Source organism: Lipophrys pholis (genome assembly GCF_963383615.2).
Source record: "Lipophrys pholis genome assembly, chromosome: 1".
Lineage (NCBI taxonomy): Eukaryota > Metazoa > Chordata > Actinopteri > Blenniiformes > Blenniidae > Lipophrys > Lipophrys pholis.
In genome coordinates, this window is record NC_137635.1 from 54,153,108 (window position 1) to 54,171,472 (window position 18,365).

Genomic DNA, 18,365 nt, shown 5'->3' on the forward strand with positions numbered 1-18,365 from the left:
CACTCATGCGGAAGTCTTAGATAATATAATATCGGCGGCTCACAGTGATGATTTATTTATTTATTTATTTATTTTACATTATTAATTCAACATTCCAGCACGTTGTCGACCACTGTTGACTTTTTTTTACAAATCATTTCACATTTCAAAGTCCTTCTGAGGTTGTTATAGAGTTGACCGGTTGTGGAAACGGTCGGCGGTGCTGGACGTTACTGACGTTGTTAAAGTGGATTACTGGGGGTTTATGTTCACTCTGCGCCATTAAACTCTCCAGCGGTGTAGTATTGGCGAATACAACCAGAAATACTTTACCATATTTAACTGTTATCGTCCACAAAGTGACATACAAGTTACTTTACAAGTAACTAGTCACCGTAATCGATGCTTGAGAATTGTGTGGATAAGAGTAATTTTGTGTGTGGTGATTAAAACCAGGTATACATTAGAAGTTTATTTTTGGTTCTGATGTACTCGGACCTGATCCAGCCCTCCTGACTTCCACATCCTCTCAACTTGTTGTTGTTGTCTTTGCTGAGTAATAAAAGTTGTGGTCTACCGAGCCACGAGGCCTCGAGGGGAAGGGGGGGGGGTGACGCTCTGGTCAGCTGACCGGACTGTAATTTGACGCTTGTCCCGATCAAGCTGGTAAACAAATGCCGCCCTCCGAGAGGAAACTGCCCCTCTGGAACTGCCCCGCAGTCCGAGGGAGGAGGTCAGCAGGTCAGAGGACCAGTGGGACCAATAAATCCATTAAATCTTCATTTATCCAGTGAGGAGAAGGTAAAACCCACAGTGTGGTAGACAATGTGTGCAGACTGTTCAAACTGAGGCTTTCACCCTCGTGTCGACACACCGACACCCCCGAGTGAACGTCACCACACGACACAAACATCTCATTTCTCATGCACAGGCAGAACATGCAAACTGAGAAAGGACCCGAAGAAACCAAGTGTTTGTGCTTGGCTTTACTCGGGTATCAAAGTGTGTAAATTAGTCTTTGGGGGTTTTTTTGTGGCTGTTTTTGTTGGATACCGAGGCTGACTCCTGGCTGAGCAGAGAGAGACGAGTTGCCTGGGTGGACGTGAAGTATTTCAGTTGTGTAGAGACAAGTTTTCAGGCGGTGTGAAAGTCTGAGGCGTGTTCACAGTGTTTTGATTGTGTGTTGATAAGTTCAGTTATTTGTGTACAGAGTGTTTGTTTGTGTCTGGTGTTGTGTACTGTGGTGAGGACTGTGTGTGTCCGTCACTCCATGTTGTGAAGCGTTTCGGGACACGCCTGATATTTGTGCCTGAAGAAGATGTGAAGTTCCCGTAAATTTTTTCAAGGAGAATAAACAAGAAGATTAAGTGTGAGGAAGAAGAGAGCAGGGGCGTGTGTGTGTGTGTGTGTGTGTGTGTGTGTGTGTGTGTGTGTGTGTGTGCTGCTCAGAGGAACACAATGTGCTGCAGGGATCTTGTTTCAGCCCTGTTTACCGCTACGAGCGTTCTGATTGGTTCACGGCGACCAGGCAGGAGTCCCGCCTCCCCGGCCCCCCCCCACCAATGAGTCCTGTGTGTGTGTGTGTGTGTGTGTGTGTGTGTGTGTGTGTGTGTGTGTGTGTGTGTGTGTGTGAGAGAGAGAGAGAGCAGTGGATCGTACTTCCTGGAAGAAAACCTGAGCTGCCGAGAATTTCTGCGATCGTTCGCAAAAACAAATTCCTGAAAGCGGCCAGTGGTGCGGCGGGGGCGGGAGTGAGGGGTCCCTGTTTGAGGAAGTCTTGTTTTCTCCTCTCTGTCAGGTGTCTGATCACACAATCTGTGCATGTTCAGACTTGCAGCTCTAAAAGTGAAAGTTTATATTAATGCTCAGCTCACAGTCACAGATCTCCACTGACCCTCTTTGAACGGTTCTGTTCACTTAGGCCCATTTAGTTATTTTTTTAATGTTATAAAATATTATTATTCATATTTGTTGTTGTTGCTACTTGGAACTTGTTCATCAGGGATTTTGTCTGTCATTATATCCCGTCTGCAGCTGTTGTTACACTCGTTTATCTTATAGTTCTAATTCAGGAACTCATTTTCTGGACTATAAGTCCCCGTCTTTATTTAGTTAGCTCAGGTAGCTACATCTCTGTGTGAAACACTGAGCATCGAGCGTCTCCATGGCAACAGACGCTGATCTCCTATGAGCTCCTCCATGAGCCACCTCTCACATCTGCTTTGTATGGGACATTTTTTCACATATTTTTGCGATTTATTTGAAAACGGCTATTCGTTAACATCCCAAAATATAAAATATATTGGTCCTTGGATGATGACAAATCATCCTTGAAAACTTCATGCAATTCGGGTGAGTAGTTTTTGCGAAAGGTTGGTAAAATACATACGTACACACAAACCAATAGATAAATACACGCAGAAGAAAAAATAACCTTCTCGACCAACTTCGTTGGCGAAGGTAAATATAACAGTACAAACCATCTGGGACCAATAATCATCACGGTGTGACAACAGAGTACCATCGAACTCTGACATCAATACAGCGTTTGTCTCGTACAAGCTAAACGTAGAAAAAACAGCAGAATTTAAAGTAAAGCGATAAAGTTCAGTGTGGAAAAAACCTGGAGAAAAGAAACCGTGACGAAGGAAACAAAGAAGGTTGATTGTGGTTTAAAATCTGAGGAACTGATTCACAGAAGGTTCTGGAACAGCAACTCTGGGATTATTATGGAGAATAGATGTTCTCATACACCAGTTAGAGTTATATGTATAAGTTGGTTTTTTTTTAGTGTTTGCATTTTGTGACAGGTGTGACCGATAATTAGGAAAATGTATTTATGATCCGTTTTGACAAAATAATTCATAGTTTTATCTTCACTTAAATCATCTAAATGAAAAAAGAATGGGGGGGGGGTCGTCACAAAGACTGACTCTGATGTGGAGCAACAATCATCCACCTGCTCTATGTTGATGACACCGTGTTTGATATCAGCTGGGTCGTGAACTACCCACAATGCACCGCTCATCATACTGCTCAAACGTGTGAAGTACTCCCAAGTATCTGCTGCTCCGGTGTGGTTGAGGCCTGGTCTTCTGGCGGGTCAGCCGAGTCCACCTGGAGCAGCCCGAGTGTGTTGATGCAAAACTGCGCCTGTGCTTTTGTTTGATTTGGAAACGGTGTGGAATTGGTGTTGTTTCTGAGAACATCATAAAAAGTACAACATAAGATTCCACATACAAAGTGATTGTCTCTCACTGCGTCTGACTCAGTCCACTTTGGTCCACTCTGGAGGTCTGCATGTCTGCACAAACCCCCATCAAAGCCCAGAACCATCAATGACCTGGAACGTCGCTAAATCAGTGTTTATTATGTTTGATGAGGATTTTGGTTTGGTTTACCTTAACTCGGGGGGGGTAAAAAACATGACCAGTCGTACCGTGGTTCATTATTTCGGGCGAAATCGTCTTGATTTGAAGTAAAGTCAGTGGAGCGTGAAATGTTTTTCAAGTGTTTTCTGGTTCCAGCCGTTCAGACAGACGTTAAACAGAACCGCTTTGATGGTCGAATCTGTGTGAAGTAACCCGAGTTCGCCAGGTGATCAATCAGACGGGCGATGGCGAGCTGCTGCTTTCTGTTTGCGACTCCAAACCCGGCAGAAGTTTTTCAACTTTGATGTGTCGAATCCTTGTTTACAGAGACATTTTCCTCCCCGCGAGTCCGTCTGCTCTCCACGAACATCATCCCTGCTTTATTTCTGAATCTAACAAACAACTGAGAATAAACCTGGTCGGAGGCGACGCGTCAGGAATGTTATTTACCGATCTATTTCCAACGCAGACACAAACACAAAGGCTGAGTTTAGCAGGAGGAAACATTCAGAGGTCCATCGGGTGGTCGGACGAGGCGAGGACGGGCAGGCTGACGTCCCCGCTGCTGCTGCTGCTCTTCCTCCTCCTCCTCCTCCTCCTCCTCCTCCTCCTCCTGCTGTCTGAGCCGTGGATGAACTCTGCTGTTTACTCTGGGTTGGTCGGGCCTGTCTGGGCCTAACAGCCTGTTCAGGCTCGTGCAGCATCTCCAATGTCATCAGATCACAGGAGTCACACGGTCGGGTCACCTCCTCGCTACAGTCCCTCCTCCACCCATCACGGGCTCCTTCACACCCACTTCAGACTGACTCCACACCCTCATCACACCCGCATCACACACAGTAGACCAAAGCTCCATTTACGAGACACTTTCAAGTGAAAACCGAACACTTTTGATGTGTTTCGGAGGTCGGTTTACACAACAACGGCTCTCGAAGTCACTGAAAACACAAGTTTTTGAAAACAGCTCCCAAGGTGGAACTTTTTCAAAACACTAAATTTTTCTGAAGCATCAAGATTATAGTAACTAGTAGTTCTGCACATGCTCAGTAGAGACAGTCAGAACAAAGTTTCCTCCATGGTGTCATGACTCCCAGTCCATATTCTCCTGGGACTTGATACTTTAATTTTGACAGTCACCGAAATAATAACAATCCAACTTGGTAGTTCTTTGGTGTATTTTTGTATTCCTCTGGTGGCGTTATAGTGCCTCTGCAGGTCTGGTAGACATACTGCAGCATTCTGGAGATACCATTCGAGGACCAAACTCTTATTCGTCTTCTTGGGCGGATGTCTCATGCCATTTTCGTAACATAGAATTTAATGCATGCCGCACAGCAAAGGTACATATTGTGTAATTATGCTACACAATCGTACTGCCAGCGTGAGTCAGACGTAGGAAATATATGGCGCATTTATACCTTTTGTTTGTAGCAGTAAACAGTTTAAGACGTCGGGTGCGGCCCTCAGACCATCATCGGCTCTGGACCTGGACTTTATACATCCATCAGAATCAACCGCATGTCGGTTTTAGACTTTCATCAAAGTATATTTTTACCAGTTTGACAAATACAGTCCAGTATTTTCTCCTACCACAGCTCTTTCATTTGTTCATGTTGTAATGGAAATGTAAATTCACTACACCGCATTAGACTCATTTTAAAGTAGCTTTAAACTAGGATCGTCTTAATTTTAGACTTTCAGCCTCGTTTTACAATAACTTCATACTAACTTTCAACAGGAAGGTTAAAGTCCTTCAGCAATCTGTTCATCACACAGACGATGAACGTAGTGTTCACACCAGCTTCAGTCCAGGTTTTAACCATGGTTATTTTTTTACATCTTCCAGCTTGTCTTTATTTAACAGCTGTATATTTTACAATAGCTTCAGGCTTAGTTTTATTAGTTGGTTTGTACTTTACGTTGGTGTTGGGATTCAATTGACCTATTTTTAAACTACACTTTTCGAATGGTATTAGACTTGATTGCGTTGTGTTCATTACTAGTTTGTCCTGTATTTTGTCTTGTTTTTATACTCGTTTTTCTGGATTTGTATGTTGTATTGGCTTTAAATGTTTTAGAGTTATTTCAGTTTAGTTTCAGACATATTTATGATTATCTTGGCTTTTATAACCTTCTCTTTAGACTAGTTTATTGTTGTTTTGGATGCCTTTTGAACTGGTTTTGTGTTTCTTAGCCCAGAGCGGTATCTGCTTTTGGTTATGTGTGTTCTCGACTAGCGTTGGAATTGATTTCTTTAGATAGCGTGGACTGGTTTAACACTCGTTTGCTCTTACTTTAGTCATTGTTTTGAGTTTTTTTTTTTAAGTCCGGCTTCACTTCAGGTGAGTTCTAGACCAGTTCCTGCCTGATTGTAGACAAGTTCAGATTAGTTTTGGGTTGTTTTGTTGATTTAATCTCATACTAGTTTGTGACTGGTTTTAGACTTACTTGAGTGTATTTGCCGTTAGTTTAGTTTGTTGTTTATTTGTCAACTCGCACTTGGTTGAATTTCTGAGGTGGAAAAGCTTTGACAGAAGCAGCCTGAGAGTCCGACTCGACCGGTCGGACTGAGATGAGAAAGCAGGAACTCCGAAGTGGCTCCTGGTTTGTAGGCCAAAGGTCGTCTCTGTCAGCAGCCGCCTGTCAAACAGCCGGCGGCACCAACGTGTGGAGGTCTCCTCGTCTGAGCCGCAGTCGCATCAGTGTGCATGAAGGTGTGAAGGACGGCACTGCAGCTGAACCAGGTGGTTCTGTTATAGAGTTTCGTCTTCACTTCAACCTGCTCAGACCTGAAGCTGCTGTCAAGTCTTCCTTTTGGTTTATATGCAGCTTCGGTTAAGTCTGGCTTCAGGAAAGGTCTCTCCAGACTCACTGAGGATCAGATTCTAGGGTGCAGAGCCTGAGCGGCGCTCAGCTGACGGTGGTGCGGTCCCGCCTCCATTAATACGAGCTGTCAGGACCAGGGTGACGTCTGTAACGTACACACACACCACAGCTTCATAAAGGAAGAAAAACACCAGAGTGAATCTTTTACCATCAAAGAAAAAAGATGTGATCTGATCTGCATGTTAATCGCTCTTACACACTTGTTGTGGACCGAACACACAAGTTTTAGACACTTTGGACTCATGTGAACTTAATTTCAGGATTGTTTTTGCACTAGCTTTGGCTTTGCTCTACACTTTTCCTCACAACTCAAGCCAGAAATTGCAGATTGATTTGCATGCGGAGTTGTTTACTACTTGCTGTAGGGTTGATCTTAAACTTGTTCCTGCCTGGTTTTGGAAGCAGCCTCCACTTAGTTTCGGACCAGATTTAGACTACATCAAAACTTTATTAGGTATTTTATACTGAAGCAGTTTGATGTTTGCTATTCTACCGGTTTCATACAAAATGTAAAGTAAGGGCGAGTTTAGATTAGTTTTCAGATTTCTCGAAGTATTATCTTCAGACTGGTTTGGAACTTTATTTTAGGCTTGAACGTCCTAATTTCCATAATAATTGATCTAAAGATGTGAACTGCAGGTTATCCATTATTGCGGACTTTTTTTTAATTGACTGTGTGTGTTTAGGGTGGTTGTTGATTGGTTTTCTGTCCAGTTCTGAAATTTGGGCCAGCTGTAGGAATTAATTTAATCCACCCATCCATTTTCTTCCGCTTGTCCGTTTCCGGGTTGCGAGGGTGTCAGTCTGAGCACCGTCACCCGGATCACATTGCAGCGATTAAGAACCTTCCTGCAGGTGGTGAGCCCACAGGAAGGTGGCGCCCGGCGTGGGATATGAACTTGAGATTGAGAGTCTCATGCTCTACCAACTGAGCTCGCCGGGGTCTTTAATTTAATCCTCATTTTATTATGTTTTTTACTAAAATAAACTCTACTTGTGATATATTTGCATTCAGTTTAGTTTTGGAATTGTTCTTAGATTAGTTTTGGTGTAATTTTAGGCTTAAATGTCTCAGTTTGATGCATTCATTTGTCCCAGAAATGTGCACAACCGAGCAAGCTCAGACCTGTTCACAGTCTCTGGTTTCAGATTTTTGCTCGGTTGAAGCAGAAAGTGAAACTGTGTTTTTTTTGTGCCGTTTGTTGCTGCAGGTTGTGTGTGCTGGTCCAGGATGACTTCGGTACGTTCAGCGTGGTGCAGCTCCACCTCCTGCCCTCCAGAGACCTTCTTCATCACTACTGCTTCCAGTGGCAGGGAAGGAACTGCACGCTGAGGGCCATCAAGGTGGTACAGAGGCTCACCAGAGAGAGGTGAGGAACACCGTCTATCCATCCATCCATCTAATCAGTGTTGGTGTTCCTCAGGGTTCACTGATGAGTCCTCTTCAGTTCAGTTTTTCAAACTGAATACTAAGTGTTTTGTTTTGTTTTGTTTTGTTTTGTTTTGTTTTGTTTTGTTTTATTTTATTTTATTTTATTGTTTTGTTTTGTTTTGTTTTATTTAAAAGTTGCAGTTGCAGTTTTTTTTTATTTAATTTAATTTAATTTAATTTAATTTTATTTTGTTGCAGTTGACCTTTTGCAGTATAAAAACACCTTGCATTTATTATTTGTGTCTCAATACATTATGAAAATAACTATTATTTTATGTTTCTGACTAATGTTTGAGGAGATTTTCTGTTCCGGGTTGTTTTTGTGGCTTTTCAGCTGGTCAGAAGCAACTTGGACTTAAATGTCTGAGGTAAATGGTCCTGATGTGAAGTTTTGGTGAAGGAGCCTCTTCTGAGCTTCGTGTTGAATAAACGTTCAAATATCTTGTCTTTAGACCCTCGTGTGTGAATGTCCTGCCCCCCACCCCCCAAACGGCCCTGTAGAGCTCAAACAGCCTCATTTCCAACACAATGGCCTGTAGCTGAGAGGGGCTGCCATGGTGTTTACATGTAAAGTGATCCCGGCCTGTGGCTCTGCGGCTGTTTCCAGCTTCGGCTCCAGGATTAGCATCAGTTAGCAGAAGTGACACGGGAACATTCGCACGGCGGCCGGCTCTGTTTACGGCTGCGCTGCGTTCGCTGCCTGTCGGTTTTCCTGCGGTCTGTCAGTGATGGATGGCCTTATCTTGGTCTCTTCGGCCGCCGTGGAAAAACTCGTGGGGCGGCTCCGGTTAAATCAGGTGCCGATTTGTTTTCTAAGAAGGTGGAGCCGCTTCACCTCTGCAGACGTTCCAGAAACCTCAGAGGAACACTTCCTCATTGCTGCTCCATCAACCAGAGTGTAAATCTGTCTGATACGGACCAGCAGAACGTGAAGAGAAGCTGCTAGCAGAGCTCCATCCGGCAGCTTAGACTCACTTTCCAACAGATTACACCGGAAAATCACAAAACAGACACATCGAAATCATATTTTCACTCAATTGTCTTGTTGTTCTTGGGACTTTTATAAACATCATGCAAACGGCAGATTGCAGTTTTCCAAATCAAGACCAGAAAACCTACAGCAGTCATGAAACTTGCAGGTATTGTTTGTAAACGTGTGATTCAGGCCCCAAGTACACAACAACTTTTCAAGTGAAAACACATTTCAGAAAAGTTACACGTTCACACAGCAACATTTGGAAAACGACGTTCATTTCCACTGCAACGGCAGAAACACTGAAAATGTGTAGTTTTCATGCTGGGCCAGTAGTTGGCGCTATTGTTTTTTTTTTTTTTTAAATGAAAGCACAGACACACGCGCTGCAGAGAACAATGAGCTCTAAACCTTAACAATGGGAGAGCACGGACGTTCTAGTGGACAGACCATCAGGTTGGATTGTTATTATGGTGACTGTCAAAATAAAAGTACCAAGTCCAGGAGAATGAGGACTGGAAGTCATGACACCATAGAAGAAACTTTGTTCTGACTGGCTCTACTGAGCATGTGCAGAAGAACTAGTTACTACGGAGCGTTTTCAGAGGCTCCGATGACTGCTGTCGTCTAAACGGACACCCAGAACGTAGGTTTTGTGTTTTCACTTGAAAATGTTGTCGCTGGGCCTCATTTCCTCATAAACACACTGAAAACACACATTTCAGTTTTTAACTCTTTAACCTGTTTTAACGACTTGAACCTGGCGCTGCAATAAAACATGTTAAAACTGAGATTCCCTCTTAAAGGAAGACGCACTCACTTTTAGAAGCCTGCCTATTTTCATGTCTATTCACTTCTTGTTCTTATGACACATTAAAGTCACTTCATACTTTTTTTTCCTGTGTTTTTCTTTTATGAAATCAGTTTTTCTTCAGTTTTGTCTTTTTTTTTTAACTTTCAGAGAGGCGACAGGACCTCTGGCATCCATGAAACTTAATAAAATCTCTCTGTGTGATGCCTTTGTTCAGTCCAAACATCTGACTTCGACATCAAAACAAACACAAACAAACGTCATGGTTTCTTTCATTAACTTGTTTATTGACCTGTTGTTTCACACACTTTAATACATTTTGTGCTTTTTTTCAGATGTTGGTGTGAACGTACACTGACCATGAAACTAAAGCTAAAATCCAAATATTCCGTCTGTTTGGTTGTGATTGTCTGTATAATCATGATGCCGAAAAAGGCAGATGTTGAGAGAACCTACAGTGACCAAGAAGCCAGACTGGGTAAAGTCTTGAGGATGTGTGCAGACGGGGTGAAGCGAGTCTCCTGGTGGGACCGGACCGGGCTGTAGAACCGGCTCCTCACAAAGCTTCAGTGTATTCCAGGTTGCCTGGCAGGTTGAGTCTGCAGCTGACACGTGGGTGTCGCTGACAGCTGCAGTTCCGCTTTTGTCCTGTGGGGGTGTGAACCTGTGAACTCTCATGTCAAGGTTCTGCAGAGACCTGATGGTGGTGTGGGCCGTTTCCAGCTGCCTGTCCCATCATGCTCTCTGCTCTGCCCCAACCCACTCGTGATTTAGTGGCGGTGAAGTCTTCAGCTCCTCTTCCTCCTCCTCTTTCTTCCTCTGTTCAGGAGCTGCTGGCTCTTCAGCCTGATCGACAGCCTGTGGCCCCCAAAGATACCCGTGAAACACCATGGAAGCTCCCTGAGGGCCCCCACGGTACGTCTCATGTATCATGTAACGCACACATACAAACGTTGCTGCGGAACAAACGAGTGATTTTATATCTTTATATCTAAATAAATGATGTTTGTTGCTGGTTGACAGGAGGGCGGCGCTGCAGTTCCGCCTCCCAGTTTCTGTTACCTGCTGTCGGGTCAGCACAGCTCGGTTCGGCCCGCAGAGCCTCAGACGGCGTCACCGCTTTATATCCAACCTGAAGAGAGAAGCCTCAGAGACATCCTGCAGGTAAAACACACACACACACACACACACACACACACACACACACACACACACACACACTAACATATAAACATACACTGATATTTTTCCGACTAAAACACTTGTTTTGTTGTCAGAATGAGGGGAAAACCTGCCGCCGCTGCAGCTTCGTAGCCACAGTTTTATACAAGAGGATCCAGGTTGGTTTGATTTCACTCCACACACACAAACTGAACTCACAAGAGTTGTGAGAAACAAAACTTTGAAGGCCACCGAAGACACATTATAAGTCCCAGTGAGGAGCAGCTGGGAGCATTGAACATAAAGCTGTGACATCAAGACTAACCAAGAAATGATGAAAGTAAACAAGTAAAGTAAATATCAAGTCTTAGATATATATATATATATATATATAAATATATATATATATGAGTTCTAAAAAGTTGCAAAAAGTCAAAAGAATCAGAAAATTACACCAAGAATGAGGTTATGAGGTCTAAATAAGAACAGTGAACACAGGACGCTGACCATAAAGCCAAAAGTGAAGATTTAGGTCAAAAAGAAGGTTTGAATGTGTTGAGAAAATTAAATCTTTGTTAATGCGTGTGTGTGTGTGTGTGTGTGTGTGTGTGTGTGTGTGTGCGTGTGCGTGTGTGTGTTGATGTTACTGATGTCATCAGAGATGCGTTCGCTGTCCCTCAGAACGACCGGTTTCCTGCTGCGTTGGGCTTCCTGTCTTTCTGGGTCGCTCTACCTCTCGGCGTGTCCATGTGACTCTGTGTTTCCTCTTCAGAGCGACGGCGGCGGCGGCGGCCGTCCCGACTTCTGGCTGGTGCTGACGGACCGCAGCCTGCAGGGGGATCAAACCGAGGACCCCAGCCGCCCGCACGGCCGCCGCACGCTGCCTCTGTGCATCAAGCCGTCCTGCGTGCTCACGCCCTCCGTCCTCGCGGCGCTGCAGTCACCCGCCGCCTGCCGCATGGCGTTCAGAGATGCCCTGAGAGAACACGGTGCGCTCGTCTTACGTCATCGTAGAGAATAAAACATCGTTCGACATTTTCTGAAAGCAAATCATCGGCCGTGGAAACATCCTCATGTATATTGTTGTAATGGTGTTTATACATTATAATTAGTGCTGTCAATCGATTTAATATTAACGAACTAATCGGGGGGGGGGGGGTCCAGTATTTCCTCCAGCTTTAGCAGCTTGGTGGCTACTAGTCAGTCAATATGGCAGAATTACTTCTGGGAGGGGTTGTGAACAAAACTGCATTAAATTTTTTTAACGAGTTAAACGTTTTAAAGTAATTATGGCATTTCTTCATCACAGCGCTTATTCATACATTATTGAGGAATTATCTATCTGTGCAGGTGTCCTCTTCTGTGTGGAGCAGTCTGTTGTCCAGCTGTGCTCCACTGACCCCGAGGCCTCCATCCTGCCCCGGCCCGACCCCGAGGCCTCCAACCTGCCCCGACCCGACCCCGAGGCTTCGATCCTGCCCCGACCCGACCCCGAGGCCTCCATCCTGCCCCGACCCGACCCCGAGGCCTCCATCCTGCCCCGACTCGACCCCGAGGCCTCCATCCTGCCCCGACCCGACCCCGAGGCCTCCATCCTGCCCCGGCCTGTGAGACTGGACCCCCTCAGCGAGGAGGCCTGGCCCTGCTCCCTGTGTCGGCTCTCAGGTTGGTTACAGCCTCTGTAACCTGCAGTGGTTCTTCTCTCCGGAGAAGCAAACCGCAGAGTTTTTTGGTTTTCTTAAATATCTTTGAGTTTCCAGCTCAGATGTGGCCTCAGACGCGACTCGGAGTCGTTTGTTTTTCTCAGACTTCATTGTCAGCAGCTTTCAGGAAACAGACAAACACATGAAATATTCTGTCGCTCTGGTCTTTTGGGCTCTTTGTGCTGCTTCTCACCAGGCTGCCACTCCGAGTTACACTTAGATTTGAATTCTTATGTCATCAGTCTGTGAAAAGTTTTTTCAAGTTGAGCAGCGGCAGCCTCACACACACACACACACATACACACACACACACACACACACACATACACACACACACACACACACACACACACACACACACACAGTTATCACCCGATTGGTTGCAGGTGATAGCCGTTGTTGTCTCTTCACTCGACCTCGTTATGTAAATGTGGAGCGGAGCAGCATCTGCTGGCCCGGGTCAAAGGTCAAACTGTCACTCTCTGATCGAGACCTTGTGTTTGTTCAGGTGGTGCAAAAAAATAAAACACACTCTTTGTGTGTGTGTGTGTGTGTGTGTGTGTTTATCTCATTTCTGTGTATCTTTCTATATATGTGTGTGTTTATATGCGTGTGTTTATCTCTGACAATCTCTGGTCATTTGTCTTTATCTCCTGGTCGTAAAATACCGAGAATCACACATAAAGTTATGCAACTAAGTCAGTGTGTGAAATCAGCTCAGCAAGTGTGTCCTGAGGGGATTTAATGTGTGTGTGTGTGTGTGTGTCTGTGTGTGTGCGTGTGCGTGTGCGTGTTCCTCTGCAGGAGTGATTGTGGGCGTGGACCAGGATTCTGCCTTCTCGTGGCCGACGTGTTCGCACTGTGGAAGCGAAGACTTGGAGATTTCGACTGAAACGCCGTAACCTGCTCCTCATTCAAGCATCAGAACGAATTTATTTACACGTCAATATCTGAATTATCGTAAAAGTGTCTGTCTATAAAGTACACAGCCAGAGAGACGAACGTAAAACTCTTCACTGTCGGGACAAACAGCAGAGAACCCAGATATGAACCCTGAGGAACGCCACCAGATAGAAACCTTAAAGTCTCCATGATGTTACAGTTTTCTTCTGTCTTCCTCCTGAAGTCAAAAACTTTCTGAAGATTCTGAAAACATAACTTTCCTTGAGTTGTTCTGGTTCACAGATCTTCTTGTTTCTGACTTGTTGGGTTGTGATTCTCCTCCTCAGTCAGAACTTCCTGTGCGTCTCCTGCCGGTCGGAGGTGAACGACCCCGACGTGAAAGTCCAGCTGGAGGTTTTCCTCTCCTGCTCTTCGCTAAGCGACGCGACCGTGAAGGTGAAGGTGAGAACCACGACGAGACACGGAACTGGATCGGTTAGTTTAGTTTAGTTTAGTTTAGTTTAGATCGGTTTAGTTTACTTAAGTTCAGTTTAGTTTACTTGAGTTTAGTCATAGCTACTGGATTACTCAGAGCTGATAGATTACTCATACCTACTGGATTACTCAGAGCTACAGGTTTACTCAGAGTTACAGGATTGCTCAGTGCTAATAGATTACTCAGAATTACAGGATTACTCAGGGGTAATAGATTACTCAGTTACAGGATTACTCGGGGCCAATAGATTACTCAGCGTTAGGATTACTCAGGGCTAATAGATTACACAGACTTACAGGATTACACTGGGCTAATAGATTACTCAGCGATAGGATTACTCAGGGCTAATAGAATACTCAGAATTACAGGATTACTCTGGGCTAATAGATTACTCAGATTTACAAGATTACTCTGGGCTAATAGATTACTCAGTTAAAGGATTACGCAGCGCTAATAGATTACTCTGTGTTACAGGATTATGCAGAGCATAGATTACTCAGCATTAGGATTACACAGAGCTAATAGATTACTCAGAGTTACAGGATTACCAAGGGCTAATAGATTACTCAGTGCTACAGGATTATGAAGAGCGAACAGATTACTCAGAGTTACAGGATTACTCAGGGTTAATAGATTTCTCAGTGCTACAGGATTATGCAGAGCATAGATTACTCAGCATTAGGATTACACAGAGCTAATAGATTACTCAGAGTTACAGGATTACCAAGGGCTAATAGATTACTCAGTGCTACAGTATTATGAAGAGCGAACAGATTACTCAGAGTTACAGGATTACTCAGGGTTAATAGATTACTCAGTGCTACAGGATTATGAAGAGCGAATAGATTACTCAGTTACAGGATTACTCAAGGCTAATAGATTACTCAGTGTAACAGGATTACGCAGAGCGAATAGATTACTCAGTTACAGGATTACATAGGGCTAATAGATTACTCAGAGTTACAGGATTACTCAGGGCTAATAGATTACTCAGTTACAGGATTACACAGGGCTAATAGATTACTCAGAGTTACAGGATTATTCAGGGCTAATAGATTACTCCAGAGCTAATAGATTACTCAGAGTTACAGGATTACTCAGGGCTCATAGATTTCTCAGAGTTACAGGAATACTCAGGGCTCATAGATTACTCAGAGTTACAGGATTACTCAGGGCTCATAGATTACTCAGAGTTACAGGATTACTCAAGGCCAATAGAAAACATTTAAATGACTCTAAAGAAGTAAGTAAGTAAGAAAATACTGAAACTTATTTTTCCTCGTTTAATTTATGTTTTAGTTAAAATTGTGGAACTGAAATAAAATTCAGTAAAACTTTAATGAACTCAGTCGAGCTCTTTAGATTAAATTAAGAAGTGATTTGTATTGAACTAAAATTAATTTGTGTAACAGAGTAAAATATTCCATGTGAGTAGATTCCATTCAGCTGAGCGTAAATATCAGTCGAGTTACTTTGTGTTGAACTGAGTCGCGTTAAAGAGTCGTGTTAAAGAGTTGAGTTAAAGAGTTAAAGAGTCGTGTTAAAGAGTTGAGTTAAAGAGTTAAAGAGTCGTGTTAAAGAGTTAAAGAGTTGAAGAGTCGGGTTAAAGAGTTGAGTGAAAGAGTCGAGTTAAAGAGTTAGAGTCGAGTTAAAGAGTTAAAGAGGTGAGTGAAAGAGTCGCGTTAAAGAGTCGCGTTAAAGAGTTAAAGAGTCGCGTTAAAGAGTTAAAGAGTTGAGTGAAAGAGTCGAGTTAAAGAGTTAAAGAGTCGAGTTAAAGAGTTGAGTGAAAGAGTCGAGTGAAAGAGTCGAGTTAAAGAGTTGAGTGAAAGAGTCGAGTGAAAGAGTTGAGTGAAAGAGTCGAGTTAAAGAGTCGAGTTAAAGAGTTGAGTGAAAGAGTCGAGTTAAAGAGTTGAGTGAAAGAGTTGTGTTAAAGAGTTAAAGAGTCGCGTTAAAGAGTTAAAGAGTCGAGTTAAAGAGTTGAGTGAAAGAGTCGAGTTAAAGAGTTAAAGAGTCGAGTTAAAGAGTTGAGTGAAAGAGTCGAGTTAAAGAGTTAAAGAGTCGAGTTAAAGAGTTGAGTTAAAGAGTCGAGTTAAAGAGTTGAGTGAAAGAGTCGAGTTAAAGAGTTAAAGAGTTGCGTTAAAAAGTTAGAGTCGAGTTTAAGAGTTAAAGAGTCGAGTTAAAGAGTTGAGTGAAAGAGTGAAAGTGACGATTCGTCCGCAGCTGCAGCAGTCGACCATCCGCCGCCTCCTGAACGCCACAACCTCCAACAGAACTCAGGTCAGTTTACACACAGTTACTTAACGAGTATTTAGTGAGTCAACAGAGTACTAATACTCTCTAATTTACTCAAGCATTTATACTCAAGTAAACCCCAAATCAGTTTGAATCTTAGTTTCACTTCAAGTCCATTTCTGGAGGCTTCTGGGTCTTTGGACACGTCAAATACCACAACTGGTTTCTAATCTGGTTTACATTGTTATTGTTTTCCTGAACTGGTTTCATGCTGGTTTTAACCAGATATTACCCTGGGTTTATAACCAGTTTATACTGGTGTCTTACTGGGTTTGTACTAGTTTCTGGTTTATCATAGTTTTTTCCTTGGTTTATACTAGTTTGTTACTGGGTTTATACTAGTTTCTGGTTTATACTAGTCTCTTCCTTGGTTTATACTAGTTTCTGGTTTATACTAGTTTCTTACTTGGTTTATACTAGTTTCTGGTTTATACTAGTTTCTTACTTGGTTTATACTAGTTTCTGGTTTATACTAGTTTGTTACTGGGTTTATACTAGTTTCTGGTTTATACTAGTCTCTTCCTTGGTTTATACTAGTTTCTGGTTTATACTAGTTTCTTACTTGGTTTATACTAGTTTCTGGTTTATACTAGTTTCTTCCTTGGTTTATACTAGTTTCAGGTTTATACTAGTTTGTTACTGGGTTTATACTAGTTTCTGGTTTATACTAGTCTCTTCCTTGGTTTATACTAGTTTCTGGTTTATACTAGTTTCTTACTTGGTTTATACTAGTTTCTGGTTTATACTAGTTTCTTACTTGGTTTATACTAGTTTCTGGTTTATACTAGTTTCTTCCTTGGTTTATACTAGTTTCAGGTTTATACTACTCTCTTCCTTGGTTTATACTAGTTTCTTCCTTGGTTGATACTAGTTTCTGGTTGATACTAGTTTGTTACTGGGTTTATACTAGTTTCTGGTTTATACTAGTTTGTTACTGGGTTTATACTAGTTTCATGGATTGTAATGATGCTGGTTTGTTTTCAGACGACTGTGAGACTTTTCAAACTTCCTTTTCACTCGGGGATTAAACCGATTATTTGCATCTGGTCTGAGACAGTTGTGGACTGTTTGTTGAACTGGTTCTCAGATGATTTTGGAGGAAATACTTTCTAGTTTCAGTCTGAGTTTGACTTTTAAGTAAGTTTTGGATTTTTGGAGATTTTAAAGATGCTTAAACTGGATTAAACTGGTTTGTGCCTGTTGTTTGGACTCGGCTCAGACTTGATGTCACTGTAACTTTGCTTCATTTGGGCAAAAAGAGGAAAAACTGGCAGTAACAGGGCAGAACAACTGGTTTCTGACTGTTTGCAGAAGGTTTAGTCTCGTTTCTCACTGGTTTAGGGTCATGGTTGATCTGGATTTGACTGTTTCAGTCTGCTCTTTAAATGATTAACTTCTTTCTGAACTTTCTTTCTTTTTCTTTTTTTTGCCAGTTGTGTGAATTTCCTGGTTTCTTCTCTGGACTGATCGTATCTGATTTGTTCCTTTTTTCTTTTTTTTTTTTTTTCCCCTCTGAAACTCACAGTACTTTTCACACTGTGTACTTTGGACTTCCATGGCACTTTAAGTACTTGGTCCTGTGTGTACTTACACTGTGTCGGCCGCTGGGTGTACTTTTACCGGCTCTGATTGCTGCTTATGGGTTCAAAGGTCGCTCCTAGTGAAGAACTGTAAAGATTATTATCGTGTGTGTGTGTGTGTGTGTGTGTGTGTGTGTGTGTGTGTGTGTGTGTAGCTCTCGGGCTTGGACGTGGAGAGCATTCTGGGTAAAGAAGTGGGTCCGATGGCCGCCTACGTCCGTGTGGTGACCCGCTCCCCCTCCCTGTGGATCGGCCTGGACCAGGTTCCTCTGGAGACCTGATCCTGTCAGACCTGTGGGCCTCCCAGGGTCTGACCCCGGACCCCCGGTACGAGCTGGTTCCCTCCCCGCCCGTCCCCTCACTGCAGGCCTCCCTGACAGCTGGAGGAGGAGCTGCTTGTGGTGACATGTGATCCAGCAGGGGGGGGGGGGGGGGGGGGGGGGGGGGTCCAGCTGAGACCTGCAGCCTGTCAGACCCACGTGGTCCAGGAGCAGGACTGTAAACAATCAGTTCACAAGGAGGAAGACTCCTTCCCTTGTTGGAAATGTTGAAGATGAATAAAGATGAAACATTGAAAATGAAGTGTGAGAATTTTTGCTTGAAGGTGGAAAACATGTCCAGATGATTGAGATTAGATCAAGAACAAAATCCAATTTGTTTTCAATATATATATGAACACAGAGCAGTTTAGATAAAGTTATAAAGTGTTAAGGTAATGAAACAGGAAATCAAAAGTTAAAATGCCAACTAGTCCAGATGAAGTTGGGATTTAATGGATTAAAACGCAAATGAAGAGATT

At 43.2% G+C, this 18,365-nt stretch overlaps 1 protein-coding gene across 3 annotated transcripts in view; it reads left to right on the top strand.

Moving 5' to 3' along the window:
- Nucleotides 1-18,140, top strand: part of spidr (scaffold protein involved in DNA repair) — a 43,405-nt gene extending 25,265 nt beyond the window's left edge. For 2 of the 3 annotated variants that reach the window (XM_080476430.1, XM_080476432.1), the window contains 10 exons: nucleotides 7,448-7,606; nucleotides 10,280-10,367; nucleotides 10,476-10,616; nucleotides 10,730-10,792; nucleotides 11,386-11,602; nucleotides 11,964-12,278; nucleotides 13,121-13,214; nucleotides 13,546-13,660; nucleotides 15,915-15,971; nucleotides 17,722-18,140. In XM_080476430.1, the coding sequence (XP_080332556.1) occupies nucleotides 7,448-7,606; nucleotides 10,280-10,367; nucleotides 10,476-10,616; nucleotides 10,730-10,792; nucleotides 11,386-11,602; nucleotides 11,964-12,278; nucleotides 13,121-13,214; nucleotides 13,546-13,660; nucleotides 15,915-15,971; nucleotides 17,722-17,847 (1,375 nt within the window). In that variant the 3' untranslated portion in view covers nucleotides 17,848-18,140. The remainder of the gene's footprint in view (nucleotides 1-7,447; nucleotides 7,607-10,279; nucleotides 10,368-10,475; nucleotides 10,617-10,729; nucleotides 10,793-11,385; nucleotides 11,603-11,963; nucleotides 12,279-13,120; nucleotides 13,215-13,545; nucleotides 13,661-15,914; nucleotides 15,972-17,721) is intronic. The other variant, XM_080476431.1, reaches the window with a different exon arrangement.
- The last annotated feature ends 225 nt before the right edge of the window (nucleotides 18,141-18,365 follow it).